The sequence below is a fragment of the Cydia fagiglandana genome, chromosome 5 (assembly GCF_963556715.1).
Source record: "Cydia fagiglandana chromosome 5, ilCydFagi1.1, whole genome shotgun sequence".
NCBI lineage: Eukaryota > Metazoa > Arthropoda > Insecta > Lepidoptera > Tortricidae > Cydia > Cydia fagiglandana.
In genome coordinates, this window is record NC_085936.1 from 4,292,593 (window position 1) to 4,307,775 (window position 15,183).

The 15,183-nt window shown below is 36.3% G+C and overlaps 1 protein-coding gene across 1 annotated transcript; it reads left to right on the forward strand.

The window, feature by feature from the left end:
• The first annotated feature begins 7,320 nt into the window (after positions 1–7,320).
• Positions 7,321–10,571, forward strand: LOC134664792 (uncharacterized). Its single transcript, XM_063521532.1, has 5 exons — positions 7,321–7,418; positions 7,871–8,023; positions 9,107–9,187; positions 9,487–9,593; positions 10,395–10,571. Exons 1-5 carry the CDS (start codon positions 7,389–7,391, stop codon positions 10,558–10,560), a joined length of 537 nt encoding a protein of 178 aa, XP_063377602.1. The 5' UTR covers positions 7,321–7,388; the 3' UTR covers positions 10,561–10,571.
• Positions 10,572–15,183: the final 4,612 nt, after the last annotated feature.

Here is a 15,183-nt window from a genome sequence, read left to right on the forward strand (position 1 = left end):
ACCCACTTAATGGCGCATGCGGTGCGGTTTACGGGGTTTTAAGCGGGAGGGGTTAGTAAGATTGGCATCATCATACTTTATACCTACATTTTATGGTAAGTAATCATAGTGGTTTATTTAGTTAAGGTATCATAGTGGTTTTCCGGGCCAAGGTCCGGGTCCGAGTCCGGGTCCGAGTCCGAGTCCGAGTCCGAGTCCGAGTCCGAGTCCGAGTCCGAGTCCGAGTCCGAGTCCGAGTCCGAGTCCGAGTCCGAGTCCGGGTCCGAGCCCGGGTCCGGGTCCGAGTCCAGGTCCGAGTCCGGGTCCGAGTTCGGGTCCGAGTCCGGGTCCGAGTCCGGGTCCGAGTCTGGGTCCGAGTCCGGGTCCGAGGCCGGGTCCGTGTCCGGATCCCAGACCGGATCCGAGTCCGGTTCCGAGTCAGGATCCGACTCCGGGTCCGAGTCCGGGTCAGAATCTGGATCCGTGTCCAGGTCCGGGTCCGGGTATGAGTCCGAGTCCGGGTCCCAGTCCAAGTCAAAATCGAAATTCGTTATCACCAGACGTGTACCATGCGTCGTTGAAGAGTTCTGTTCTGGTCACCATCAGCAGTTCCACTTCATCAAATGCGACAGTTTTTAATGTAAATGCTTGATTTTATGATGAAAATACAGAAAATTCTATACGTATGCCTTTAAGATTTGAGGAGTTCCCTCGATTCCTTATGGATCCCATCATCAGAACTCGAGCTTGACAAAAGTGTGGCTTAAAAACTTAACTTGCTTAACGAACATAACGAAGAGGAAAAATCGCCAAACGTGAACTATGCGTCGTTGAAGAGTTCTGTTCTGATCATCATCAGCAGTTCCACTTCATCAAATGCGACAGTTTTTAATGAAAATGCTTGATTTTCTGATGTAAATACAAAAATCTCTATACGCATGCCTTTAAGATTTGAGGAGTTCCCTTGATTCCTCATGGATCCCATCATCAGAACTCGAGCTTGACAAAAATGTGGCTTAAAAACGTAACTTGCTTAACAAACATAACGAAGAGGACAAATCGCCAACCGTGAACTATGCGTCGTTGAAGAGTTCCGTTCTGATCATCATCAGCAGTTCCACTTCATCAAATGTCACTTTTTTGGATGTATATGCTTGATTCGTTGATAAAAATCCAAAAATCACTATGTGTATGTCTTTAAGATTTGAGGAGTTCCCTCGATTCCTCATGGATCCCATCATCAGAACTGGATTTTGACAAAAACGGGACCAATCTGTATGCATATACATTCAATCAAAAAAAGAATTTTCAAAATCGGTCCAGTAATGACGGAGTTATGGAGTAACAAACATAAAAAAAAATAAAAATAAAAAAAATAAAAAAAAAAACATACAACCGAATTGATAACCTCCTTCTTTGAGATTTGGAAGTCGGTTAAAAATAGACATATTATATAACTAATTATCTTGTGTCATTCTATATAACCTAACCACATAAGCCACATAGGCTTTTTATTTTAAGTTTATTTAGTTTAGAGATAGTTTGTATTATTATTTGTAAGCTAATTTAATGTTTTATATTTACTTAATTATTTGTGAATTAAAATTTTTAAATGTTTTAAATAAATACCAATATAAAGCCACTGATAAAGATGTAATGTATTTGTTGTCTGAAAACAATTGGTCGTACAGTATTACCATAAAAGGAGTGATTATATAATTATAATATATAGCATATATTATGTACGTTTCGTCGTCCAGAAATAAAATAATGAGCAATGTTTTTCCCCAACTTCAGCTATTCCAGAGCTACTTGACAGACCGGAAACAATGTGTTAAGATAGGTGATCGCACAAGTAGTGAGCTGGTAATCGAATACGGGGTACCTCAAGGGAGTATTCTTGGACCGACTCTCTTTTTGTTGTATGTTAATGATATGTGTAATATCGATCTACCTAACGGAAAAATAGTGGCTTTTGCAGATGACACGGCACTTGTTTTTTCAAGTCATTCATGGGAAGATACATTCCGCAAAGCACAGTCAGGCTTTGATAAAGTGAACTCTTGGCTCTTAAATAATTCGTTATCTCTCAATGTTGACAAAACAAAATACCTGGCTTTTTCTATAACGGCAAGTGGTGTCAAATGCCTTAATGACCATACTATTACCGCACACAATCACCAAACGGACATTGAACAGAAATGCAACTGTCCTACGCTCAGTCGAACTGATACTGTGAAGTACTTAGGCATAATATTAGATGATAGATTAAACTTTAAACCGCACATAGACGTCCTATCTGGCAGAGTACGAAAATTAATTTTCATTTTTAAACACCTACGACATGTTGCTGGCCCCAAAATTATAAAAATGCTCTATTTTGCCTTAGCACAATCATTGATAGGATACTGCATACTCACGTGGGGAGGTGCTGCCAAGAGCCACCTTATCAAACTGGAGCGTGCTCAAAGAGCCTTGTTAAAGGTAGCTTATTGTAAACCTTTTCGTTATTCCATCGTGGAACTGTATAAAACATGTGAGGTACTCACAGTCCGGCAACTATTTGTACTCCAAATAGTATTGAAGAAACACTCCGAATCTTTTTCTTCCACAGTTACCAATATCCACAGAACACATCGAGGTAGGCGAAAAGAAATGATTCCACGACATGCTATTTGTAGAACAGCATTTAGTAAGAGATTTTATTATTTTCTAGGTAGCTTCTTGTATAATAAGTTTAATTCGTCCCTAAACATTTATGGCCTTAATAAATACACCTGCAAACAGACATTGACAGAATATTTATTGAACAAATCATACATAGACACTGAAATTCTTTTGCATCCTATGACATAACTATTACTGTTTCAATTTAGTGTACTTTAAAAAAGACACGCACACACACACTCACGCACGCACACACACACACACACACACACACACACACACACATACACACATTTTGGAGCTCTTGAAAAAACTTTTTCTTTTTTTTTAATAATTCTTTTTGCTATCTTTATAGATAACTTCTAATATTTCCTCATTGTTATAGATTTTGTTATAGATTTTGCATAAGTTTCTTAACAGTATGTAGCTAGTTATAAATAATACTCGCCTGTACAATATACATGTAAATTACATAGAGACAAATGGAAGGTAGCTGGTACTTATAGCACAGGTTTATACCTAATTTAAGTACCAACGAAAGAGATTAGACAAATATACCTATGTAACATAACTTATGAAATTATGTATGAATGTAACCTTTTGAGCTTAATAAACTTTATCTTTATCTTATCTTATCTTAATGTTTTTCTTATATTGTTAATATTCTCCAACACTTTTTTCAAATTTTTCTGTCAATTTCCAATAAAATTTCAATGAACTGCACAGATTTGAAAATAGATTTACTATGGCGTACTTGATCTTAAAAAAGCGGACAGACTATACACAAACAAACAAATGCCCTTAGTGGAATTCGAATCCAGCTTCGTACAGGCCTCCTTTATGCGCTATAGTCCCCACGCTAGCCCAATGCGGATTGGGGACTTCACATATACCTTTGATTTCTTCGCAGATGTATGCAGGTTTCCTCACGATGTTTTCCTTCACCCAAAAGCTAGTGGTAAATATCAAATGATATTCCGTACTTACATAAGTTCCGAAAAACTCATTGGTACGCGGGTTCAAACCCTTATTGAGATTAGTGTTTGAACCCGCGACCTTCGGATTGAAAGTCGAACGTCATATCCACTCTGCCACCACCGCTTCTCATGATAGAAATTAGGGGCCCGAATGGGATTATGAAATAGACATCTATTAGACATCTTTTAGACATCACCAAGATACGATAACGATATGTTTAAGAGCTAACCTGTCAAATTTGACATTTGCGCGATTCTGGCGATACTCTTGAACGATTTCCACAGGATATGACTAAGAGATCTAATTCACATCTAATAGATATCTTACTCTATCTAACGTAAAAGTGACATTGGTTGCCCGAATTGCGCTGCAAAAGAGAACTAGTTGATGAACGATTTCCACAGGATATGACTAAGAGATCTAATTCACATCTAATAGATATCTTACTCTATCTAACGTAAAAGTGACATTGGTTGCCCGAATTGCGCTGCAAAAGAGAACTAGTTGATATCTAAACTATAACGTATCTAGAATGGATCTAGTACGTGTCGTCTCTTGTCTAAAGTCTCTCGAATATCTTGAAGTTCGAATACGGCAGTATGTAGTAATTACCTGTGACTTACACGTATACCTCACAGAGTATGGCCAGATACCGGACGACCTACCAGGTATGATTTAGGAGGAAATATAAATAATGTATAATTAATCATCTGTAGTTTAATACTAAATGACATAAAATTAATTAAGATAATTTAATTGCCCATTAGTAAACATTTACGGGAAATAAACACGATGGTAGGTTTTTGTCTGTGGGTAATTAAATTATTTAATTTTCCGTATTGCAATTGCGTAACATTTTGGACTAATGTGTGTCCTTATAATGCAATCCGACTTTTGTGTTTCTTATAAGTTTACGCCGGGAAATATTTCATGTTAGAATTTTATACGACTTTCAATATGCTCATTTGATAACAAAGTTATACTTGCCAGGCTTCGAGTATTAGCATATAATGAAGCTTACGTATATCTGTATCTTTAGGTATTTAAATAAAAGTAAACAAACAATTTACTACCGGGCACCGGGTATTAGTTATAACATTTATTGGTTAACCAACCAAATACAAAATCAAAATCACCTGGATCAGTCACTGGATGACTTGACTTTAACCTACATTATTTTATCATTTCACACATTACCTACATTATTATTTAATCATGTAATGTTTTCATCTACCCTCAACTGGCTTAAGGAGCCATTTGAGGGTAGAATTTGTTTTATTTTATTTAAATAGGCACCTAAAGATAAAGAGTGTACTAAGGTACCTCTACTACTTTACTTACTATACCTAAAGTCAAAAGTTAAAAATTTCCACCATTACAGAGAGATGGCAGGGGCGCTTCCAGGAGCACTGGAACCGTTTGCATTGCTCACTAGGTTATGTATGATTGTGTTTTGTCTGTGATAATAATTTAGTTATGTGTGTATTAATTAATTGTACTAACGCTAGCTCTAAGTTATTTTTTGTTACTAACAACTATGGACATAAATTATTCCGAAATAAATTATTTGAATTGAACTGAATTGAATTGAATTGAATTGAATTGAATAAGCTTTAATTGATCTCCTAGAATAGTGCTCTCTCATGTATGAGAAGTCTGGGGTTTCCCAACTTTTCCCAGTGCGGGCGAGGGACTTCACAGAAGCATCTAGGATTCTAGGAATGTCTTTGCTGAATGTGTGCTGTGATGATTCCACGCACTGTGTTTCTTTATAAGTAATTATATGAGTAGTTTTTGTCTTTCTGCTAAGATTTGAAATCTAATAGCGTTATATTTCGTTTTGTGGCACTATTCTTGATAAGCAATACAGGTATAATTTAAATCCTTTTATACCTGTGCTGCGCGAAACTTGTACGGTCAACTATAAAAATATGGGTGTAGCCAACTTATTCAAAAATATGTCCCATAGTTCACTGACATAAGAGCTATGAGACATATTTTTGAGATGACTTGTGCACCCATATTTATACAGTTGACTGTACCTTGTACCCCTTTTCACTGGTGCCACAAGCATACGTTAGTAAGGTCAATGTGGCTAATACCGTCATAGGGACTATTCCGTCCACAAGCATATATTTCTTTTATTTTCAATCGTAGGAAATAAACCATTTGCTTTTGATTGCTGAAACCAAAAAGAATAGTATAGAGGGGTCCTGTCATAGTAAATGTTGTAGTCACTGTAAATTTATTGCCATCTATCGACACACGACTATTACTCAAAATAAACACGTATAAAATTATCAAAAAATGAATATATGTATATGGATAAATGATTTTATTATTTTTATATCATTTTTACCCATGTTCATTCACTGATGTCTATGTGTTAAAATTGTTAAATATGAAACGGTGTCGTCGCGCCATCTAGCCGAGAATAACCTAAAGGTGTGTGCGCCATCTATCCGAGAATGACTTTTTCTTAATCCGAGGCACGTTTTTTTCTTAGACTTTATTCATCTTATACGAAGTTACATATGTCCTTGCTGAAACTAAAAGCAATCGCTGCTTCGTCGATGAAATTTTCAATTTCGTTCGGAAGGGGAGAGAATAGTAACGTATGACGGAATTTAGCACATGCTGGACCTTACCGTAGGTTATAACTTTTTCCATTCATTCAATTCGTCATAAAATAACAATAACATAAGGAAGTCCATAGTTTAAAAGAGTGAAGTCTTCAATGGGTGCTTCCCATTCGTTTTACGCGCTTGGAAAACGCTTAGAAATATAATTTATGTTCAGATTGTCTCTTCCACAAAGCTTCTTGTACAAGCAAGTATCGCGATTTGTACTTTATATTTGAATCTCAGAAGTCAATAGATTAGTAATTTTAGGTCAATTTTTATACCAATGTCATTACTTTTGTAAAATATAATAATTATATAAATAGTGTTTAAATAGTGTTTAGTTTTATAAGTTTATAAAAATGCATATACATGTTAGTCTGTAAGGTATTTGTAATATGGGACTTGTTGCCTGATTTAAAATGTTGAATAAATAAAACATATGAATAAATTACTTTTTTATCTCTCCTGTTCGGAAAGTCCACTTTTCATAGGCTGATAACCGGGTGGAAAATTGCATTTCCCACCCTAGGGTGGAAAGTATTTTTTTTTAATTTTTAGTTCTAGCAATGGCTAACAGCCATATATGCCATATTATTCAGTTAAAAGCTTTCATATTAGCTTCCGCGTGACTGAAATTGGCGCCGTTTACATTTTAAAGTGATTCGAGTGACTTATAGTTATGTGGTTTACCTATGTATGTATCTGTTAATAATTTGTTCTAAAGAAATATACTTACCAATAATAAACCTACATTTCACGTGTTTGACTTTCCTCATAGTCGAAATGAAAAGTAGAGTGTTTAACTCGGGTAAAAGTAACCATCTCACCCTCGAACTATTGGCGCTCCCTCTTCGTTCGAGCGCCAAAATATCTCGGGTGAAATGGTTCACTTTCCACCCTTGATTAACAATCTACTATTGCCTGGATATGTTACATCAAAAATAGTCGATCTTTCATATTATTTGCATGTGGGTAAATAACCGCAATGCATGCGTCAATTGGCATATGTAGCCGTCTATTGGAAGCTAGCAGGAAAAAGGTTACCTACTATAAAAGGGCCACATTTGTAACCGAACCACATTGTCTAGACATCCGTCCGCGGTACACCACCACCACCAACCTGAACAATAACCGTATAAAATGGACTTCGTGCCATTTACGTTATTATTCGTAAGTAAAATTGTATACTTTTAAACGAGCAATTCTTGTATATTTATATATATATTTCTTTGAATTTTTTATGTTTTAGGTCTCCCATAATATCATAATATTATTATTAAAACTACACGACAGCTTCTACAATCGTAGTCCCAATTTTCCTCACTGGATCTTGACAACATAGAAAAATTTTTTTACAATTTATTGTATATGAAACATAGCTATGCTCCTCCGTTTTATTTTTTTCGAATTTCTTGATGGTTGTTATTGTTACAATAGGTACGTAGCGTTTTTTGCCAGCTCCTAACTATTACAATGATTCAAAAATAAATAAAAAATACTTACGAAGATTAAGAAAACATTGTATTATTTATTTATGATTTATATTTATTTCTTTGTACGTATATAAATAAAATCTCCCCAACAAAAAAATGCATTGACCTGACTGTAACTTTTATTTTCAGATGGTTTCTCTGCTGAGCTTCCAATTAAGTGTTGGAAAACCAGCGATTACGAGAGAAAGCAATATATGGCCTGAAAACTGCACAGGGAAAGCCATTTGCGAAGTGAGACCCGACGACTACCCCCCGCTAGATAAATTGATACAGCTGTTTAACGTAAGTTATCTATCTTGAGCCGAGTAAGTAGATTTACAGATTTTTTAAGACATTTTTTGACTTGAACAAAAAATACCATTTTTAGCGTTCCGTACCCAAAGGGTAAAACGGGACCCTATTACTAAGACTTCGCTGTCCGTCCGTCCATCCGTCCGTCCGTCCGTCCGTCCGTCTGTCTGTCACCAGGCTGTATCTCACGAACCGTGATAGCTAGACAGTTGAAATTTTCACAGATGATGTATTTCTGTTGCCGCTATAACAACAAATACTAAAAACAGAATAAAAATAAAGATTTAATTGGGGCTCCCATACAGCAAACGTGATTTTTGACCAAAGTTAAGCAACGTCGGGCGTGGTCAGTACTTGGATGGGTGACCGTTTTCTTTTTGCATTTTTTCCGTTTTTTTTTTCTTTATGGTACGGAACCCTTCGTGCGCGAGTCCGACTCGCACTTCCCCGGTTTTTTTTTCAATGGTGCCACTGCCATCCAACCCAGGGAAAAAACTATAACTATGCTCCACTTCTGTAAAGTGATTTAACTTCGCAATCAAATATTTTACTAATATCAGCTAATATTATACGAGTACTAACAGTGCACTAATTTCTCTTTTGGCGTGCGTCAATTTACTTGACAACTTTGCGCCACAAACCGTCGGTAGGAATAAAGATACCCCAAACAATGGGTATCATTCGCTTGTTCATTACTTCAGATATTTCATATTTCATAATGTCGATTTTCCGATAAAAATATTTTATATATTGTTTTTCATAATATCAATACAATAAGTATTCATATAAATTGGAGCAACCATTGGAGGACCATTTTAAAGTACTAGAATTAGTAGTAGTAGTAGTAGTAGTAATCACTTTATTGTACACAACACAGGTTTACAAAAATAAATTACAGTAATGGAAGTACAAAGGCGAACTTATCCCTATAAGGAGAATTAGCATTAACCAACCTACTTACCCGTCTTGCTCACTGTTTGTTTTCGTGTTTTACGTTTTTTCCGGATATTTGATATTATATATTAGATAAACTCTATAAAAACCCAGCTTAAAACGTCGAAACACTTTTTTCAGATTTATAAAGATAAGGCTCCGAAATTGAATCAAACCAGTGATCGTAGTGGAAGTGATTGTTCCCCTTTCTTTGATTATACGGTAAGTGATAAACCTCTATATAATATAATTAATAATTATGTAGGTACAATTAAGGCTCAGACACATACGCGCCGCGACGTGAAATTTGTAAAATGTCAAAAAGTATCGCCATCTAGTCGAGGATAGGCCAAAGGTATAGTGTCATCTTTTCGAGCGATGGCACCATGCCTTTGGCCAAACGTTAACGCTTCTTGTGTATTTGAGTGTCAAAGCCGAAAACTAATATTTTCTATAATAAAACGTAGCCAAGAATTATAGGTAAGTACATACATATATTAAATTCCCTTTTTTGTTGACAGGTGGAAGAGTACTACATGATCATTGACGAGAATAAAGAAATAAGATACGCTCTCTATATTCCTGGACACTATTCTTTTCCACTGAATATCGTACGATGCAATCCAAAGTAAGTATTATTGCCAAAAGTGAGCCAAAAACTACAATTACAAATCATCAGAGCGCCGTCATGGTGTCCAAAAATTACCCTAATCAGAATGACTAAACCCGTTTTGACGACCGGTCTGATTTAGTCAGCACCAAAAGCCGGCAGTAACCCTGCATGAGCCGATTGGTCCTGGGTGCGAATCCCGGTAAGGGAATAAAATTTATTTGTGTGATAAGCACAGTTTTATTTGTTCCTGAGTCATGGGTGGTTTGTAATGGTTTGTATGTAGGTACCAGTGTTTATAATAATGTAATTATTTATATAGCTGACCACATAGTAAATGTCGTGGCACTTTCTCCTTGTGTTATGTTTTATTATTTACTTTGTGTAGGTACTTATTTATTAGGATATTTTTCTTAGTTGTTAATACAAGGTGTCCAGAAAGGGTATCGGGTATTTGTTTTAGCGCCATATTCGAAACGGGGCCACGAAAGGGAGCGGGGAGGGGTTCGTGGCGTGCGCCATTTAGTGGAGTTTTAGCCACGATGGAACAGTACTCGGGGACGCATCGCGCATTTTGCGTACGAGCGTATTATCGTAACGGCGATTCAATAGTGACTGCTCAACGTCTGTATCGTGCGGAATATCATACACGCCACGCGCCAAGTGACGATAGCATTAGGAAACGGATCAGGATGTTCGAGAATACAGGTGCGACGATTAAAATTCAAAACTGTATTCTCGAACATCCTGATCCATTTCGTTATATTATTTGAAAAATTACATTTGTTCTAAAACGCGTTTAATTTTAATTCATTTCAGTACGCCAGAAAAATACGAGCTAAAATTGACGAACAGAAGATGTGAAACAGGTTACACGGATCGTAGTTTCTTCGTGCTGACCCACGATCTGGAGGGACTGGAAACAGTAAAGTCAGCCACAGAAATACCTTCAAGTTGTACCGCTGTTCCATATGAAGACTATTAAAAACAATGATTATCAGTAATGTGTTTTACCTTTGGATAACCCTGCGGATTTCCTGATAAAGAAGACTGAAGTTGTATATTCTTCGTTCACAATTTAATCATAGATGTATAGTTTGCTTAATCTTAGGAACTTAAGGGGCCCACTGATTAACAGTCCGCCGGACGGTATCGGCCTGTCAGTTGTTCGGAACTGTCAAAATTTTGATCTGACAGGCAGTTACCATCCGGCGGACTGTTAATCAGTGGGCCCCTTTAGAAAAGAGTGATACTAATTAAATTTGGTACTAGGTCGCTCGCAAGTTTTAAGGACGTGAATATTGTGGAAAAAGGGAAATATTGTTTTTTTTATAACAAAATAGTGTAACTTTATAAAAAAAAATACATTGAAAGCAAATCTCGGTGCATCGATATTGTGTGAAGGTAACGCCTTCTATTACCCTGATTCACATCATATCTTCCGCTATGTAATGACAAAGACTTTTCCATCAGGCGTCATGTAAATTTAATAATATGTGAATAAAAATATAGAATTATTACTGCAACCACAGCAAATTATATTATGATAGTAAGTAGGAATTATGTATAAACTCAATGTTGTGTTCAATCATGTTGTTGTACAGTCGCCATCAGATATATCGGAGCGGTCAAGGTGCTCACAAATATCTGAACACGCCTCTATTGTCAGGGCGTTAGAGTGCGTGTTCAGATATTGTGAACACCTTGGCCGCTCCGATATATTTGATGGTGACTGTAGTAGCGAGTTCGTAGTTCCATCATTATTATAAGTAAGCCAAGGCGTAATGATTATTTATACAACAGCTCACTAGATGGCGTTGCGATGCCGAATTTAGCTTGATTCAGTATTACGGGCGGTAGGTGCAGTAGCTGCGAAATTGCATGGAGAAATTAATAATTATTTATGAATTCATTGGTAACATGCAGTTTTACGGTTATTGGTACTAGTTATTGTTTGTTTATTTGTTTAAAAAAATACGCAGCAGAGTAGGTAAATAGGATAGACTGAGACCAATTGGATCACACCTGATTCGCCCTCTGAATCCTGTGATCATCACAGGATTCAGAGGGCGAATCAGATCACGATAAAAATCCGATGATGTCTGAAATATTGCATTGACAAAAATATCACCTTACATCTCTTCTCTTAGCCTGCGACGTCAGTCGTAAGAAATATTTTAACCCACTAGGTAATGCACTGTGAATTTAATAAAAGAGTACAGAAAAATACGTTGAGAAATAACTTTTAGGTGACGAGATTGTGAAGTAATGAAGGTAAATTAGATTGTTTACATTATTTACCTTCTTATTTACATTATTTCTATGGAACTCTTGTTTACATTATTTCTATTGAACTCTACTTTAGGGGCCCTGTCAATTACATTTTATTACCTATTTATTATCAACAGGAATATTTTGACGCACAACGACGCACCGCTACTGAAAGCTACCTCCAAATTGTAAAACAATGTGAATATAACTCTATAGGTACATCCTCTGTCGTTAACTAGACACTAAAATTCATCTAAAGACAACAATACCGAATTAATTATCATCCTAATTACTCCCCGTGTCGAAATGAGAAAAAAACTCATGTCATAGACCCTTGACGATCGAGATTGCGGCCAACAGTCCAGCTTTATTTTTTTAATGCACCTTGGACAAAGGGTTGGCTTTGAAATCCTTTTTTTTAATTTTCTTGCGGCCACTTGTAAGGCTCGCGAGCGCGCGTTGGAAACAAAACAACATCGAGCAGCGTCTAACCGGCTCCGGTCGAGGTAAGACGCGTTTCGTTGCTCTGTGTTACCGGTGTTTAGAATAAAACCGTTGGCGGGCAAACTTTTTTAAATGAACTCTCTGATTTATTGTGTGAAATAAGTGTTTTAGTAGATTTGTTGTAGAATAAGTTTTAAGTGAAGTGGACAAAGGATTGTTTTGGACCTTAGTGCTTTTAGTTAACGTTGTGGTGTGGAAGGTGTAAACTTGAGACGAAGACTGGAACGGCTCTGTTTTTAATTTGGATGGAATAAAACAATACAGGAACTGCTGATTAGTATTAAATTTACGGTAAGTAGAAAAAAATAGACATGCTTCATGTATATGTATTTTAATAGATAGTAGGACTGTACTACTATAGGTTACCTACTATAGGTACCTGCAGTCCTACACATTAATCGTAGCTTAACAGAGGTATCTATAGATGTAGATATACTAATCTTTATTTTTCGATACAGGGCTATAACCGCAAAAATCGAAGTTCGCAAATTGCGGGGATTTTTCTCTATCACTCTAATTAGGCCTTCATTGGAGTAAAAGAGAAAGATCCCCGCAATTTGCGAATTTCGGTTTTCGCGGTAGCCGCTCAGGTTGGCCCATAACTACTGTTTTTACTGCGGCATAATATTGTTCATGTTTAACAAACGTTTGCGCTTAGTTTAAAACTTAGCTTAATAAGTAAATAAATGCTAAAAACCTAGTGTTGATTTATAGTTTTATCAATTCTTAACTGGGTGACTTAATAATTGTAAACCGTGGTGAACTGCATGAAAACATTAAGAAATAGTCACAGCACGCGCGTATGGTGTGAGCTATTCTTATCGGTAGCGAAGTAATCACCAATTTGCACGGATTTGAAACAGCAGCCTGGCTTGGATTTTGCTCGTTATTTCAGCGTTTATAGAATAATTAAATAAAACAAAATAAATATTATAGGAAAATTTTACACACATCCCTGGGATTAGGTCGATGTGTGTAAATAAGGCTGTAAGCTCAATAAGGCTTGTGATGTGGGTACTAGACGACGATAGGTACATGTATTGCTTAATGTATAACATATGGTAAACATAAAAAAATATCCATAACTCAAGAACAAATATAAAGGCCCTTATCAGGATTCAAACCCAGGACCTTTTGCTACTAGGCAGGGTCACTATTGACTAACCACCTTATTCATAAACGCGCTACAAACCTCAATTAGCTAATAATCGTTTGTCTTTATCTGTCATTTTGAGTTATGTATTTGTAAGAAAGGGATAAAACATAATTTAACAAAATCAGGCCCGTAAAGTTATATGAATAAGGGGGTAAGTTAAGTAGGAGGCCGTCAAGAATATGATATTAAAGACTGCCGTATTCGAACTTCAAGATATTCACAAGAGACGACAAGTACTAGATCCATTCTAGATACGTTATAGTTTAGATATCAACTAGTTCTCTTTTGTCGCGCAATTCGGGCAACCAATGTCACTTTTACGTTAGATAGAGTAAGATATCTATTAGATGTGAATTGGATCTCTAAGTCGTATCCTGTGGAAATCGTTCAAGAGTATCTCCAGAATCGCGCAAATGTCAAATTTGACAGGTTAGATCTTAAACATATCGTTATCGTATCTTGGTGATGTCTAAAAGATATCTATTTCAAAATCCGAATCGGGCCCAGAGACGAATGCCACCAACTTTTTCAGACAGGACAGGAGTAACTCAATCATTTCAAATCAACCTACATAGATGGGGCCTTTCTGCGACTATGTGAACATTCTCTCATGGCCCACATTTTTTATGTGTCTCGTACAGAGATCTTGATCATGTTGCTGTAGTTGAAATTATTTGTGATTTTGTACCTGGGTCATACACATTTTTTAGCAAACTCGTTCGCATCTTTCCTGTAGACATCGTTAAGGGAACCTAAAGCTTTATTATTACGCGGCACCTTTATAGGGATAAGTACATTTTTTCAGTACTTGAGACTCAAATAAGAAAAACGGGATATCTATGTACCAGAGTCGTTAACTTTTATTGTATTGTCGACAGAAGTGACTTTTTTCTAAAATGTGTTTGACCCTCCTAACAACTGTAAGCAGTACTCTATGTAGACAATTTGGTTTAATCATAAATCATTTATTTTGCTTAAAACGTGGTACAATAGATAGTCAACAATTATAACTACTTATTATAAGTGAACACACACACAATTCACCAGTAGCTGGCATGCAAAATTTATACTTACAATATCTGAAACTAACAAAGTCATAACAAAAAATTAGAATCAATGGAATCGCATAAAAATAATAAAATACATTAGTAATAAATATTACACATTAGTCACAACACATAAAACGCAGTACGAGTACCTAGTAGGGATTAATTTCAATAATTAAGAGATTCGAAAAATGTTAAGAATATAAAAGAACTTAAAGCTACATACCAATTTAACAATTATATTATAATAATCTAAACGTTATGTTTTGCAATAACGTTTACCAATTGTCAGTTAACAGTGTCAAGTGTCAACTACGGTTTCTGTATGCAAACCGAACGACAATAGAGGTCAAATAAGTAGTTTATTTGCTGTCGCCGTCGACTAATGTTTTCCCTATGTTTCACACCTAACAGAAATCCTACACACACGCCCCCATACTATCAAATAGAAAAGTATGTTGTGTCCGGTAGAATGGCAGCTTATTCGCCCAAAAAGGGCGATGAAGTAATACTTCCCACATATGTTTAGATTTAGGCCTATTGGGTGTTAGTTTATTTTTTACTGTGGATGTACACAATACGCAATATGTAGTCAATAGTTCAACAAATGCCATGGGAAAGATGAGTCAGA

Excerpts from the sequence above, each read along its gene's own strand:
- LOC134664792 (XM_063521532.1), top strand. The coding sequence starts at position 7,389 with ATGGACTTCGTGCCATTTACGTTATTATTC. Across the intron at positions 8,024-9,106 it reads AATTGATACAGCTGTTTAAC|ATTTATAAAGATAAGGCTCC; the intron begins GTAAGTTATCTA and ends CACTTTTTTCAG. Across the intron at positions 9,594-10,394 it reads ATCGTACGATGCAATCCAAA|TACGCCAGAAAAATACGAGC; the intron begins GTAAGTATTATT and ends AATTCATTTCAG.